This window comes from Gadus chalcogrammus, chromosome 6, assembly GCF_026213295.1.
Source record: "Gadus chalcogrammus isolate NIFS_2021 chromosome 6, NIFS_Gcha_1.0, whole genome shotgun sequence".
Lineage (NCBI taxonomy): Eukaryota > Metazoa > Chordata > Actinopteri > Gadiformes > Gadidae > Gadus > Gadus chalcogrammus.
Window position 1 is genome coordinate 22,869,614 of NC_079417.1, and position 13,910 is coordinate 22,883,523.

Consider the following 13,910-nt stretch of genomic DNA (forward strand, 5'->3'; position numbering starts at 1 on the left):
TCTTTCGGAATAAAATATAAAAAGAAATATATATATATATATATATATATATATATATGTATGTATATATATATATATATATATATATATATATATATATATATATATATATATATATATATATATATATATATATATATATATATATATATATATATATATATATATATATATATATATATATATATATGCAGGCATATATGTTTCGTACACGTACAAAGACATAGGTCTGCATGGTCGTTTCTTTCAACGTAAGCCTACAAATCAAATGCAGTGCAGCTGCCCATATACATGCAAACGTGACACAGTAAAATCAAGTTATTGGGGATCGCACAAGTGTTTATGGGTTGAGGATAATTGAAAATGACAGTGTGTTTCTTAATGTTGTTGTTGTCGGATGTAGACTCACGTCAAAATATGTTAAGCGTAGCCTACTACTAAATACTTTAGCTCAATTATGCACATTTTTGTGAAACAGTGCTTTTTGGTGAGGGTCGCACATTAGGTTTTACCTAAATGAGGAAAAAAAGGTGCTGTATAGTATGAATTCAGCATGAATAGGGGTTGTATAGTATGAATTCAGCGTGTATAGGGGTTGTACAGTTTGAATAAAGCGTGATTGGGGTTGTATAGAATGAACCACAGCGGTAGTGCTTCCATCCTTGGTCTCCTGGCGTGTGTTCGTAAAAAGGCAATGACGTCAGCATATGCTTATTAGCTATTTGTCTTTGTTTTATTTGGGCTCAATTGTTGAAAGCAATATTTTCCCTATTTTGCATACAAGGCTTAATATCTATAAAATACGAGCAAAAAAGCGGTTACTACAGGGTTATAACCATATGTTTATTGTTCACTTTGAAGCTTCCATAATCAACCTCCTATTCATTTGCATTGAGTAGGTTACACTTGAACCTTACCTCTTGAAGTTTCCAATTATTCATAATACTAGGCCTATATTTGCGAAAAAATATAATTGTATGATACCATACGCATACTGTACGATACGTACGAGCAGAGCCCTCACAGCCCTGCTACACACATACATAGCGCCCTCTAGTGGTCTCAAGTCTTATTACTTACATACTATTCACTTAGTATGATCCTGTCTGCCGGTTATAGGGAGATGCAATAACAGTACAGGCGATGAATTGTCTCGCTCATGATCATATATTGTGATGACTTTTTACATTGATATAGTAAGAAGAACATCCACAACTCTACAAAACTCTAGCCTATCTTCTCGTTTTTGAACGCATTTAATGAATGAAATGCATTTTCCAAATCGTTTACATTATTTAGAATATCATTTTATAGATCATACAAAGGGAATAAGTTATCACGTGAACACAGAGGGATGGACAAAGCTGTTAAGGTACAATCATGACTTTCATAGTACAACTTCTATAGTATAGTAGTAATTTGACAATTTATAAAACTCATAAAACTATACATAATTTCTTAGTGCGATTGCTGTCTCTCACAGAGAGATAGGGCGGGAGACACCTCGTCTAGGACCACTCCTCACATTGTGCGATTCTCTTGTATAAATGACCATAAAGTTGAAGAACTCTTTCAGTTTGAAACCAGGATGTACACATCAAACATTCCCACGTTTAAGAAACTCAAGACAAACAATTAGTAATATAAATCATAACGTAGCCTTGAATATCCTGTGTACATTTGCAATGGGTCAACGTTTTCCCCAGTAGGGATCACAAGGAGAAACAAAGGGCAGTTAGTGCCACTTTATAACCTAGAGATGCGTGTCGCAAGCCATCTGTGATCAAACATTAACTTGGAATTGCCATTGGTATTTGTCAATTCCGGAGTTGAACTTGAACCAAATTAACAAACAGCCTCCCTTCTAAAGTCACTGTTACGAGAGCCGGGTAATAGAGTCATAACAGTAAAGGAGGTAATACCGCTGATGGAAAGATTGGTTTCCATTGGTTTCACAAATATCAACGACAGAGAAAGAGCTCTGGCTAACGTCAATACCATTAAGAAAACACATACATTACTACAAACATAAACTACAAACATTGTATAGTCAGACTCCTACAGACTTCTCTGCTGCATTCAACACTAGCTCCAGCCATGTCTGCACATTGTCTTTTAAAGCCTGACCTGGATTCCAGTTGGCTGGATATTGGACTGAGTGAGAGTGCACAGCGACCTGGACCTATTTTGTGTCCCATCGCTTTCAGAATTAATTTCTATTGTGTTCTGGTTTACGTTGCTGTCTGTATTCATGTGTTGTGTTGTAAACCTGCTGGCTGCCACCCATCTCCCTGCAGACAATAACAAGTGGAACGTGGGGCCTCATAGTGTTGATGTAGATTCCTACACAGTGTTCCTATGTATGCCCATGTGTAACCGCTGTTGATCAGATTACCATTAGTTTCCATTCCCCTCACTGGTATCGTCCAGAAGGGGTTCAAAGACCTCCCCCAGCCCTTCCCAAGGATAAGACGAAGAAGGACAATTCAAGGAGTGTGGTTGAATGCTTTCATGGTTTCAACGACGCCGAGAGGCTCCGTGGCTCTTCAACCGTGGCATCGCTTTGTGTGTTTCCCCCTGTGAATTTAAAGTGTACTGCCCAACATCACAACTAGGAAAAGAGCATCTATTTAAAATAATTATCTTCCAGACATAAGGTGCATTGCAATCTCTCCGGTCCGTACCGAGTCTCATTAAGGCCATCACTCCCGCACCGCGTGAGCGGGTGTGAAGACCTCTGTTTGATTGGGTCCCATGCTGGGGGAGGTTGGAGGGGGGGACGTGGGGTAGCTGGGGACCAGGCTGTGTTCTGTGTAACCAGGGGGGAGGTCCTCTAGTTTGAAGCCCAGCTGGAGGAACACAGAAAGAAGGAGAGGAGAGGGTTACACACAAACACACACACACACACACACACACACACACACACACACACACACACACACACACACACACACACACACACACACACACACACACACACACACACACACACACACACACACACACACACACACACACACACACACAGATCCTGTTCAATAATAGTTATTATACTCTCATTGTAAATATGCGTGTCTAAATTAAGGTACTAATCAATAATACATTGTAGTATATTTATAAACCACATACAACTTCAAAGAGAAGATGAATCACATGACGATTATTAGCATAAGCGGCAAAGGATTTTAATAAACAAAAACATAAGTAGTTTCCATTGTCTGCAACGATTAAGGTGTGATATAAGTAAGCAAATGGTACATCTGAGAAGTGGTACTCATGGTCTAGGCTAGGAGCCGAGGTGCTTGTCAATACACATACTGAGAGTCTGAGTTGATTAGCGGTGCATTGTTAATCAGCAAGGGGGGGAGATGTTAATTCAATACTAAGGTCGCAATCACCCCCCCCCCGGTACAGTCTCTCCCCCCCCCCCCCCCCCCCCCGGCCTGTGCTCACACTAGGCAATCTCAACTGGGCCTGAGTACGGCTGCCTCTTGTACATACGTCATCACGTCATAATACGTCATCACCAAGCGTCCGCTGCTATGTAGGACAACACAGAGAACACAATTGACACTACTGACTTTGTTGCTTATTTGGAGCCGTTCTACTCAGATGAAGCCCTCTCTCACTGAGCGTTTTTACACTGCCAAATATGACATTTTATGCAAGCCTTTTTCGCGGCACGGTCTGCGCCTTTACACTCTCTGAGGTAAATTGCTTGCTTGAGCTAGAACCCCAATTTACCCTCCCGGACCCTGCACACATTGGCAGTTTATTGGGTTTCATTCTTTTGTAATTGCGACGGCTCCGCGGTTCAGGGGGGGGGGGGGGGCTTGGGTAGAGGTGTTGCTGTGCTGTCTCCACAGAGACAACGCAGCGATATGTTCATAAGCAGTTCTAACTGAAGAGAAAGTGAGAGAGAAGGTGATGCAGTCGTATTAAACAAAGATGTTTAAAGATGGTGCGATCTACGAGAGAGACGCAGAGGAACTGTCCTTAGACTGATCTACGCTGGATAGATCAGTCTACCAACCTACCCGGTGGACTGTAGCAAACGTTGTTCATCTATCCTTCATATATCTGGGTGGACACGCCCACTTGTGATGTCACTATGAAAATCATTCCTTCCCTGTGCCAAACTAGCCTGGCTCCGCCCGCCTAAGTACTTAATTACTTAACTCAATACTTAATTTTCATTTCCCTTCAGTACTACGTCTGGGTCTGCGGTATGTTCGTGGATTGTCTCCGTCCAAAGTTTGTGCGTCCAAACAGCGAACAGAGGGAGTGGCTGAGAACAATGACGTTAAGGTCAGCTCTCGTTGACGGACATCTTCACGCACAGTGTTTGGCTTGTTTACAGCCTGCGCGCAACGTGATTCCTGGCCAAACGTTAGAGATTGGTTATGGTAGATCCAGAGTGGTACTGGCCAGATCCAATAGTTTTAAACTTTCACAGACACCCGCCTTCAAGTGAGTTAACGTTAGTCAATGGAGTGGGTCCAGACTCTCTGTGCAAATGAAACGAAGTTCGAGAGTCTGGTAGGCCCAGGCTAGTGCCAAACTGCTTGTACCAGCTAATCACACCCACACCTGGTGGCATGACATGAGCCCTTTAAAACACTTCACATTCCATTTCTGCCAAGTCTGTCCCGCTAGATGCCATTCTGTTCTACACACTTCACCTTTAATAATATGGAAGCGAGGCTTATGGGCTCTGTTTGGCGTGTAGTTCCTATTTTTCTTGGAAGTTAATGTCCAGTGTTAACACTGTATATTTATGGTAAAAACCTGTGTCAATACATGGAGTTAGACCGGCAGGCCAACACAACATAGTACTTCCTGGTTCACTAGACACGTCCAGCCCACACTCTTCCTGGCTTATTACAAATGCTTTACGAACTTGGATCATTATCAGGGTACCAATTAAACTCATAATCACAGCTCTAAACATTTAATGATGTAACCCGTCAGCAATTCAGAGACAAAATGGGGAGGTATTTAGGGAGGTAGATAGTATGAGATATCTGGGTGTGCCGTTACTAAGGACCTACCAAGACTAGCCTCTAGAGACTAGTGGCGCATTTCCACCGGAGGGTGCGGGTCGGTTCAGTCTGCAAAAGTGGTCGTGATCCGGACTGAGCCGTATTGAGCCGCACTCGACTCGCAGCACTCCTACGTTGGGGTACCGAGACCTCTGGAAGTGTGCCTGTGTGGGTACCAGATTGACTCGGCTGCCAGATCGACTCGGGGTCCTGGATGCGCAATAAAGACGCACTTCCTGTAAACGCTGTCTTTTAAATGCGCATGCGCGTTTCATTCATTCCCATGTTATTCCCAAATATTAACGATCTCCTTTTGTTTTTTAATCTATGAATAATAATCTAATGTACAAATTATTGTTGCCTATAGTTGGTGATACATAAAAGAAGAATTGGTTAACTCCATTCACTGAACGGGGCGATCCACTTTATTTCCAGCGCTCCCAACACAGAGTCAAAACAGCGACCCACACGCAGACACTTCCGTTCTCCTCCTTCAGAATAAGAGTCCCTAACAGGAACTGGGTTACATATGCATTCATCAGTGCTTTTAGACGTGTTTCCAATGGCTTTGTTTGTGCGAAAGAACGGGCTGCGTTCAATGAAATCAAAACCAAAACGGATTCAGCCTTCTTTTTATGGCCATGATTGAGCCCCTTTTATAAACAACCCTTCCGGGTTTTGTCCGTTGGCTTGTGTCGATGGTGCCATGCCGTAATTCCGACGCCTCATTGTTCCGACGTCTCAATGGTCCGAAATATTTCCCATTAAATCGACATGCCACTATGCCGACGGTTCAATGTTCCGAAAACGGAACCCATTGGTCCGAAGGTCCGTTTGTCCGACTTTTCAAAAAGGAGGCGCATTAGGCCGACGGTTCAATATGCGGAATAGGCCAAGGCGCAATTCCACATGTGTGATTATGAAACCAAAAATAAAAGACGATGTAGGCAGTGCATCGTCTTTTAAGTTCCAGCAGTGCACTTCACCAAGCCAAACTGTTGCTGTGGGCTTGAACGGTCACAATATGTGAATTTATGAAGCGCATGTTATAGGCCCACAAGGACTAATACTTTTCCCGTAAAGAAGTCAAACAGTGAGTGAAAAACAAAAACAATTTTTATCTTTAGTAGCTTTAGGGCCTATATGTGTTGTTTATCTGTGTTTACAGTGGGCTTTTAGCCTAAATAATTTCACTGGTATTGATTTAGTCAAACTTATACCTCATTCCGTGTACTTAGTCAAGTGTGAGTGTGTGTGTGTGTGTGTTTGTGTGTGTATGTGTGTGTGTGTGTGTGTGTGTGCGTGTCCGTGTTGAGAATTAGACCTACGCTCTCTGTCCATTGGGCTGAAACATCGTGTCGAAATTAAGTGAAGCGTTGTCACTTTGCTCTCCAATAATCATCGTGAACGTGATATGCCTAGGTTGTATCTTGGAGAGAGAGTGGGAGAGAGTGAGAGAGAGCGAGAGAGAGCGCGAGCGAGGTATACAACTCTTTATGTAGGCCTATTCGGCATATTGAACCGTCGGCCTAATGCGCCTCCTTTTTGAAAAGTCGGACAAACGGACCTTCGGACCAATGGGTTCCGTTTTCGGAACATTGAACCGTCGGCATAGTGGCATTCCCATCTAATGGGAAATATTTCGGACCATTGAGACGTCGGAACAATGAGGTGTCGGAATTACGGGCAGGCCCCGTGTCGATACGTCAAGTGTCGATACGTCATCTGTAAGCGCAGGACCCCGAGTAGATCTGGCAGCCGAGTCAATCTGGTACCCACACCGGCAAGTTTGAGGTACACACGCCGTCCAATGATTGGTCGACAGAATTGCACTTCCGTGGGACAGGGGGATAATACAGGGTTGCCAACAGTCACGCCCCTGGCGTGACTCTCACGCTTTCACCATCAATCTCACGCTGTCACGCACACGCAAGAAATGTCACGCCAAAATAAAAAATCCTCCCGTTCATTTTCTGCGGGAGCAGACTAACAGCTGTATCATCTGCCTACCTACAACGTGATCACGGCAGTATTCTCTGATCGTTGATTCGCTGAAAACCACGCACATGATACTAAGTTGCGTTTGAAAAGGTCAGAGAGAGTTCAGAGCCGGAGTCGGAGCCCACTGATGCGCGTTTGGGGATGGGTCGGTCGCGACCGATTCGTTCACAACGGATGAATCCCGAACGTGAACGACAAGAACTTGTTCCCCAAAACAAGAAGAACTGGTTCTTTGATTCTTTTTTTTTTAACATAAAACAAAAATATGGTTACGTAAATAAAATATACAAACGAACAGAGCTTCGTCTCCCCGCCACCTTATATCGATTGAGTCTACAACGTTCTCAAAGATTCAGCCAATGAGAGGTAGCAATGGTGTTGCCATGGCACCTGGGTAAACAAATGACAAGGTGGTACCGTCGAATTTAGGCGCTTTCTCTGTCTGACGTATCTTGGGTCATACCATTCGACCTGGGGCCACTAATATATCCCCCTACATTTCCGAAAATAGACTTGACCTCCATCTGTTTATTGGATAAACGCATTTCCCAATCCCATGAGCCTTTTCTCCATTCTACGTCAATTCAAGAACAAACAAAGAAATTAAACTGCAGTTCGTATTTTTTATTTATGACCATGAAATTTCTGTAATGCCTGAATTAATAAAAATTATAAAAATAAAACCATGAATGACATATAGAGAGTAAGCAAGTGGCATAAATATTGGTGGGACATTTGCCTAAACAAAATAGTATATCTTGTTGATTTTCACAGGGGGTAGAGCCTAGCCCAGGGTATATCTTGGCATACTTGAGAATCGGGCGAGTGGCACTTTTAAATTTCCCAAATGATTCAAGGTGGCCCAGATTGTACATTTTGAAAAAGCGTTTCCATTCTTTAACTTTTTTTCATAGATGAGGCTTTATACTAAACGAGGACTATTTTGTGTAAAATATTTTTTTAGGGTTAAGGGTCGTCCAAAAAATTAGCCGCTAACACTAATATTTTAGAGTCTCACTCCAGCCAAAGTCCCAAAGTTGGCAACCCTGGATAATAACAAACACACACATTACCCGCAAGGTATTTCTGGACAACGGCGAAAGCTTAGGTTATTGAAGAAAATGTCACGCAAAAGTTTGCTGTCCTTCTTGGAAGTCCTACATTGTTGCTCTTTGTTCATTGTGTGCGTTCTTCTTTTTCCTTGGATTTATCAGCAGGCTACAGTTTGTGGGGCTGCTATGAGGTCAGATGTTTACGTAGCTCGCGGCTATCGCCATACGGCTTGAACCCCACCCTACAATAAGGGTACTGTCGGTGGTGGAAACGCGAGCCGTAACTGAGCTGGGCTATACCACACCCTCACCACTTGGCTGAGGGCGGCGTGCTGGATTTGAAGTGTACCCGCCGGTGGAAAAGCACCATAAAACCACTAGATGAGACCGGGTCCGGTGGGGTTGGCCCTTCCTTGGATTCATCCAACGTGTCGAAATAGTTTAAATTAACATTCTCCCAAGGCTTCTTGATTGGTGGTTAACACCACCAGTGGATATTCCAGATGAGATATTTTCAGAATCAACATGTGGATACAAGACCCTCCAGGTTCATAGGGATAAAGGGGGTCTGGTCCTCCAAAAAAGTATTACCAGGCAGCTCAGATGAAACCCTTAATATGCAACCCTGGCATTCAGCGATATGGAAGTCGGTTGAACGCCAGTGATCGGTCAAGGTCCCACTACAGCCTTATTGGACACGTGGAATTAAAACACCCAGTCGATGGCTAGATCTTTCACATTTAAAATCTGGTTTAAGGCGGCTAAGTTCTTTGGGGTAAAGGAGCCCATCCACTGATTCGCTGGGAGAGATATGATCCATGTTCGATTCCAAACAGATTGGATACATATTCGAAAAACAAGGACGGAATATTTATGTGGATTTCTTTGCGAAATCCTCACTTAAAAGCTTACAAGATCTGAGGAAGCAATATCGCTGGACCAACCGAGATTTCTTTAGGTTCTGTTTTTTAATTCCAGCATACAGAGCTGACCAAGGGCTCAAACCTATTTCTGAAGTACACAAAGGCCTTAAAGGACCTCAGTGTGGTAAACACATCTTGCATGAAGGAAAAGGGGGAAAGCCAGGGAAACGATAAGCAATGGAAATCATGCACTGATCGGCAATAGAAAACCCAAAAGGACAACATTTTTACGTCAAGAAGCAGGCTAAAAGCAGTCACAGGTTAAAAGTGATGGATGACATTTCATCTTCTTTGAGACTAAAGACAGACATCTTTGATAAAGGTTGGAAAAAAATTATGGAGTATATCAACCCATATAGAACAGATTTCACTGAAAGAGCATAAGTTACATAAAAAAAAAGAAATACAAAACAAAATAATAAAACGATATATTCGTGTTAAAATCCTGCATTATGCAGTGAGTCTGCATATCAGAGCCGACCGTTGTTGCCATGCCCACTACGTCCCGCCTCACCTCGTTATAGGCCGGGGGTGGGCCGGTGGTGGTGCTGTAGCGCGGCGGTCTGTGGACCTCTTGGCTGTAGCGCGGTGGCCCTCTAACGGGGTATTCCTCCCTCCCCAGTGCGGAGTGGCCGCCCTGGACCGGGATGACGAACACTGAGGTGGGCCGGTCCGCCTCGCGGTTACGCAACCACTCTTCCCGCTCCAGCTGGTCGTCGCGGAAACGTTGGCACACCCTGCAGAACGCCGTGCAGAAGAGGATGGTGAAACCGAAGCCCAGCATCCCCAGGAAGATCCTGGAGGGGGAGAGAAGGGAGAGGGGGAGAGGGGTAAGAGGGAGAGGTGGGTGGAGGGTAAGATGAGGACGAGAAGAGAGAGAGGAGAGAGATGATTTGGTTGAGGTGATTATGTTGAAACAAAATTGAAATGTAAGGAATTGCAAAACTTCAAAGTCATCCGGCATCTGCAAATTTATTAGGTTTCACTAATTTGTTTGGTTTACGTTTGGTTACGTCAAAACATAAACCAGGAATATGTACGTAGAAGAGGACAGATGCTTTGTGCTATACTTATAGCTTAAATACTATATCTATTTATTGGTTTATATTGGAGCTGTCAGTTAAACGCGTTATTAACGGCGTTAACGCAAACCATTTTTACGGCGTTAAAAAAAATATCGCGCGATTAAAAAAAAAAATATATATATATATCTTTGGCTCAAAACAAAGAAGCAGTAGCCTGACTGCTATGTTCAAATGACATTTGTTCAAAGCAGTCGTTTAATTGCACTATAGGCTATATTTTTGTATCGTCCTGCTTTGATCAGTATATGCCAATGTTGTTATCAATAAAAAATCATTTGCACAAGGCAAGCCGATGCACTTCACCATGTTGATAAGATAATTAAAATGAGAAGAATTATGGGACAAAAAAATCAAGGGATATTTAGCATAGAAAAATAATTTGCGATTAATCGTGAGTTAACTATGACATTAATGCGATTAATCACGATTAAATATTTTAATCGCTTGACAGCTCTAGTTTATATATAATGGCTTTTATTTGAAAGTTGCTATGAGCAATATTTGCTCACTCATTATTTAATGTAAAGTGTGTTGACCGTGTGCCTCATGGTTCTCATATTTGTTTGACGTCTGCCATTGCTAATTGACCCGAATGCTTGAGAACCAGGAAACTCAATCCAAACACTGTGGGCGAGAGGCATTAAAGTCCACAGTCTTACTCTAGTGCAGGAATGTTCTGTTGGACGCCCATGGTTGGATCCCAGTAGAATCCTTGTAAAAGAAAACAACCAGAGTAGAACCACAGTGGAGACCTACAGGAGAGACAGAACCAAGAGCCATACTCATTATCTTCCTGATCACACACATTTGACTAATAGCTGCAGTGGCATCTTATGAATCCTCCTGTAAATGTCCTCCCTCATGGGTGCTCCCACAGCCCGTTAAGGCTCCTCAGGGCCAGGGAGTGTCAGTGGATGTGAGTGGTGGTGTGTGTGTACTCCCGCAGCACAACCTGTGTGTTGCACAATCTAATTGGGCGGTAAAATGTTCCAGGTTCCTATAGCTCATCGGTTGATCACATGGTATAGTGCGTCACATGTAGGCCTGTAAAACATTGATCTTTAAAACTGGAATGTAAGTCTTTGTGTACAGCACTTCATTTCAACTGTCCCCTCAGTAAGTTGGACAGGACGCGTCAGTCCGCACTAAGGGGAACCCTCAAACTCCAGTGGGAAAAGGGGGGCAATGTGAAGGAATGTCCGAGAGACTAATCTTTACTGGGGGGCCTAGGGGTCCGGGACGTCCAAGGGCGGGCAGAGAGGAAATAACAAGAAGCAAAGTTCAATTATATCTAACGTTTACGGACCAGTGTGCATGGTACGCTGACCGTGTAAATATAAATAGAGGGAAACCGCACATGCTGTTCTGTTTAAAGTCCAAATAAATAAATTCATCATTCAAATGAAAGTTTCCCCAAGAACCATTCACTGAACTCAGGGAACGTATCTGAGACCAATCTAACAATTTCAAAGTATTCACCACATTCACTTTACATTAATTTATGCACAACACGTGAGACTATGAATTATAACTGCGACAGAATGACAACCTGCTGTTGCCTATGAACAATTAGATATCAAGAAGCAATATAAAAAAATTATACAACAAGGCAACTATAGTCCACAATACAATTAGAACCAAAACAAAATCCATGTTCATGTTCACCTCGATCAGCAAGTCGTAGCCCCAGACTTTGACATCAACATCTCTGCTTTATTATTATTTGATGAAGAAAACAGCAAACTGTTTTCAGTTCAAATGGAACTGTACCAAAATAAACAGAACCAACTAACGCAATTCAAGGAACAAGAATCCAGAGCAAAACTGCTGTATACCATAACAGCAATACAGGCAGCATATAACTGGAGCTTGGCAAATGTGAGCCCAAGTTTACAGGTCATATACGGGAACAGTAGCATTGTGTCAAAAATAATTGAAGAATTTAATTGACAACAGTCGGTTATGCAGACAACCACCAGAATCTCCACCATAAGGACATGGAAAGGTATGAGGTCATCAAGCTGAATGAATGAAGCCCATTTAGAGGTAGGAGCTGTTATAGAGTGTCGCGGTGACTGTGACTGGATACCTGGTCTATCGCAGGGACTTGATGCCTGGACTCCCCTGATGGTTACCAGCCTGTTAACCGGCCAGCACCCCATCACAATAGACTACATGTATTTCTCTTGACTCAATTATTTTAAATGTATGCTTGCATTACTATGTATTTAAATTATGGCACCCATTGCAATCCTAACCATCCCTGGAAGGAGAGATCCACAACTCATTCTCAATATACTTCCATAGGAATTAAGAGGGTTTTCTTAATTCCTATTAGGGTTTTCTTTAATATACGGCCTGTTAAGCCCTTTGTGACTATAACTGTGGTTAGGGGGTATACAAATAAAATTGGATTGAATTGAATAACTTGAGATTGAGAAACCGTAGTATAGTGAAACAGTCTTACCTGCTGCTAGACAGTTCTGCTCAGATGACGATGAGGATGAACAAGCTGGAAAGGTGTGTGAGGTGTGTGAGTGTGTGTGAGTAGATTGCGTGTGTCTTCTTTTTAATTGTGCATCCAAATTCTATTCTTTGCGTTTTTAATTTGAATGTCTATGTGGGCTACGCACGCATATATGTGTGTCCAAAAGTTAACCGACAGGAGTGTTTAATCCGTATATTCTCACAGAAACATTCATGTGACATTAACCTATAAATCTGTGAGTCTGTTCTTGGGGCTAGTCATATTACTTCACATATTTGCTCAACATGTGTGTTATCAGTCAGCAGGGCGTGTGTGTGTGCGTATGTGGGGAGACGTGCTAAAGGTCCATTATGTGAACTTTATGGCTGCATTAGTGGCTTTAAAGATATAGCTACTCAGGGCTTCCACAAGCCGCGGTCAGTTGACCCAGGTTACAATGGAAACACACGCACCTCAAAAGACGGGCTGTATAAACCAATACTCAATACACTGTCCAACACTTTTACTCACCAACTATCCATCCATCTAACTATTGTCAATGTAGCTACAGTAAGAAGCTAACAATGGTTCAACCATCTCATTTGCTATATTTATGTGTGTGTGTGTGTGTGTGTGTGTGTGTGTGTGTGTGTGTGTGTGTGTGTGTGTGTGTGTGTGTGTGTGTGTGTGTGTGTGTGTGTGTGTGTGTTTGTGTGTGTGTGTGTGTGTGTGTGTGTGTGTGTGTGTGTGTGTGTGTGTGTGTGTGTGTGTGAACAGATTAATTTATTAAACATCAATTCATATCATAAAACATTAATTATTTCGGGGCATGGAGTGATCCAAATTATATTATTTGACACATGTACACTCTCTGTAACCAGGAAGTGTCCTCCTAAAAGTATTTTACAATGGGGTTGGGAATGTTTTTGATAAGATAAATCAAAATGGAACAAGGGTCAAATCAATCTTAAACTTAAACTTTCCGATTTAGTTTTACTAAATGTGCCAATTTATTGCATTACTCACTGTTCAAAAAGTATATTTTTAATAATCTGCCCTGGAGCACATTTTCAGAAACTGGACGCATTATAAAGGAGCAATGTCAATGTCAAAGTGGGTCTTGAATAAAGTTTGAGTTTGTAAGAATGTTGTTTAAATTGATGAACAGCTACATTAGTATGGTTTTGACCAGTCGCACATTGAGCTTTCCCAAAAAGCGCAGTTTTGGTGTCTGTAGCTTTAATGCAAATGAAGAGGAGAGAGGCGGGTCAAGGAGGAGGTTGGGGGTGTGGCCCTGAGCAGCTGGCGGCCCCGGTACCATGCGCTCTGTTTACAGTGGA

At 42.5% G+C, this 13,910-nt stretch overlaps 1 protein-coding gene across 1 annotated transcript; it reads right to left on the reverse strand.

Moving 5' to 3' along the window:
- Positions 1-256: 256 nt before the first annotated feature.
- Positions 257-12,864, reverse strand: si:dkey-283b1.6 (uncharacterized). Its single transcript, XM_056593035.1, has 4 exons — positions 12,571-12,864; positions 10,763-10,855; positions 9,533-9,815; positions 257-2,849 (listed from the first exon to the last, which is right to left on the reverse strand). Exons 2-4 carry the CDS (start codon positions 10,792-10,794, stop codon positions 2,703-2,705), a joined length of 462 nt encoding a protein of 153 aa, XP_056449010.1. The 5' UTR covers positions 10,795-10,855; positions 12,571-12,864; the 3' UTR covers positions 257-2,702.
- Between the last annotated feature and the right edge of the window lie 1,046 nt (positions 12,865-13,910).

Bases quoted from the DNA above. Each gene is read 5' to 3' on its own strand.
- si:dkey-283b1.6 (XM_056593035.1), bottom strand. From the start codon at position 10,794: ATGGGCGTCCAACAGAACATTCCTGCACTAGA. The intron at 9,816-10,762 runs GTAAGACTGTGG...CTCCCCCTCCAG, and splicing joins CAGAACATTCCTGCACTAGA to GATCTTCCTGGGGATGCTGG. The intron at 2,850-9,532 runs GTGAGGCGGGAC...GTGTTCCTCCAG, and splicing joins CACCCCCGGCCTATAACGAG to CTGGGCTTCAAACTAGAGGA.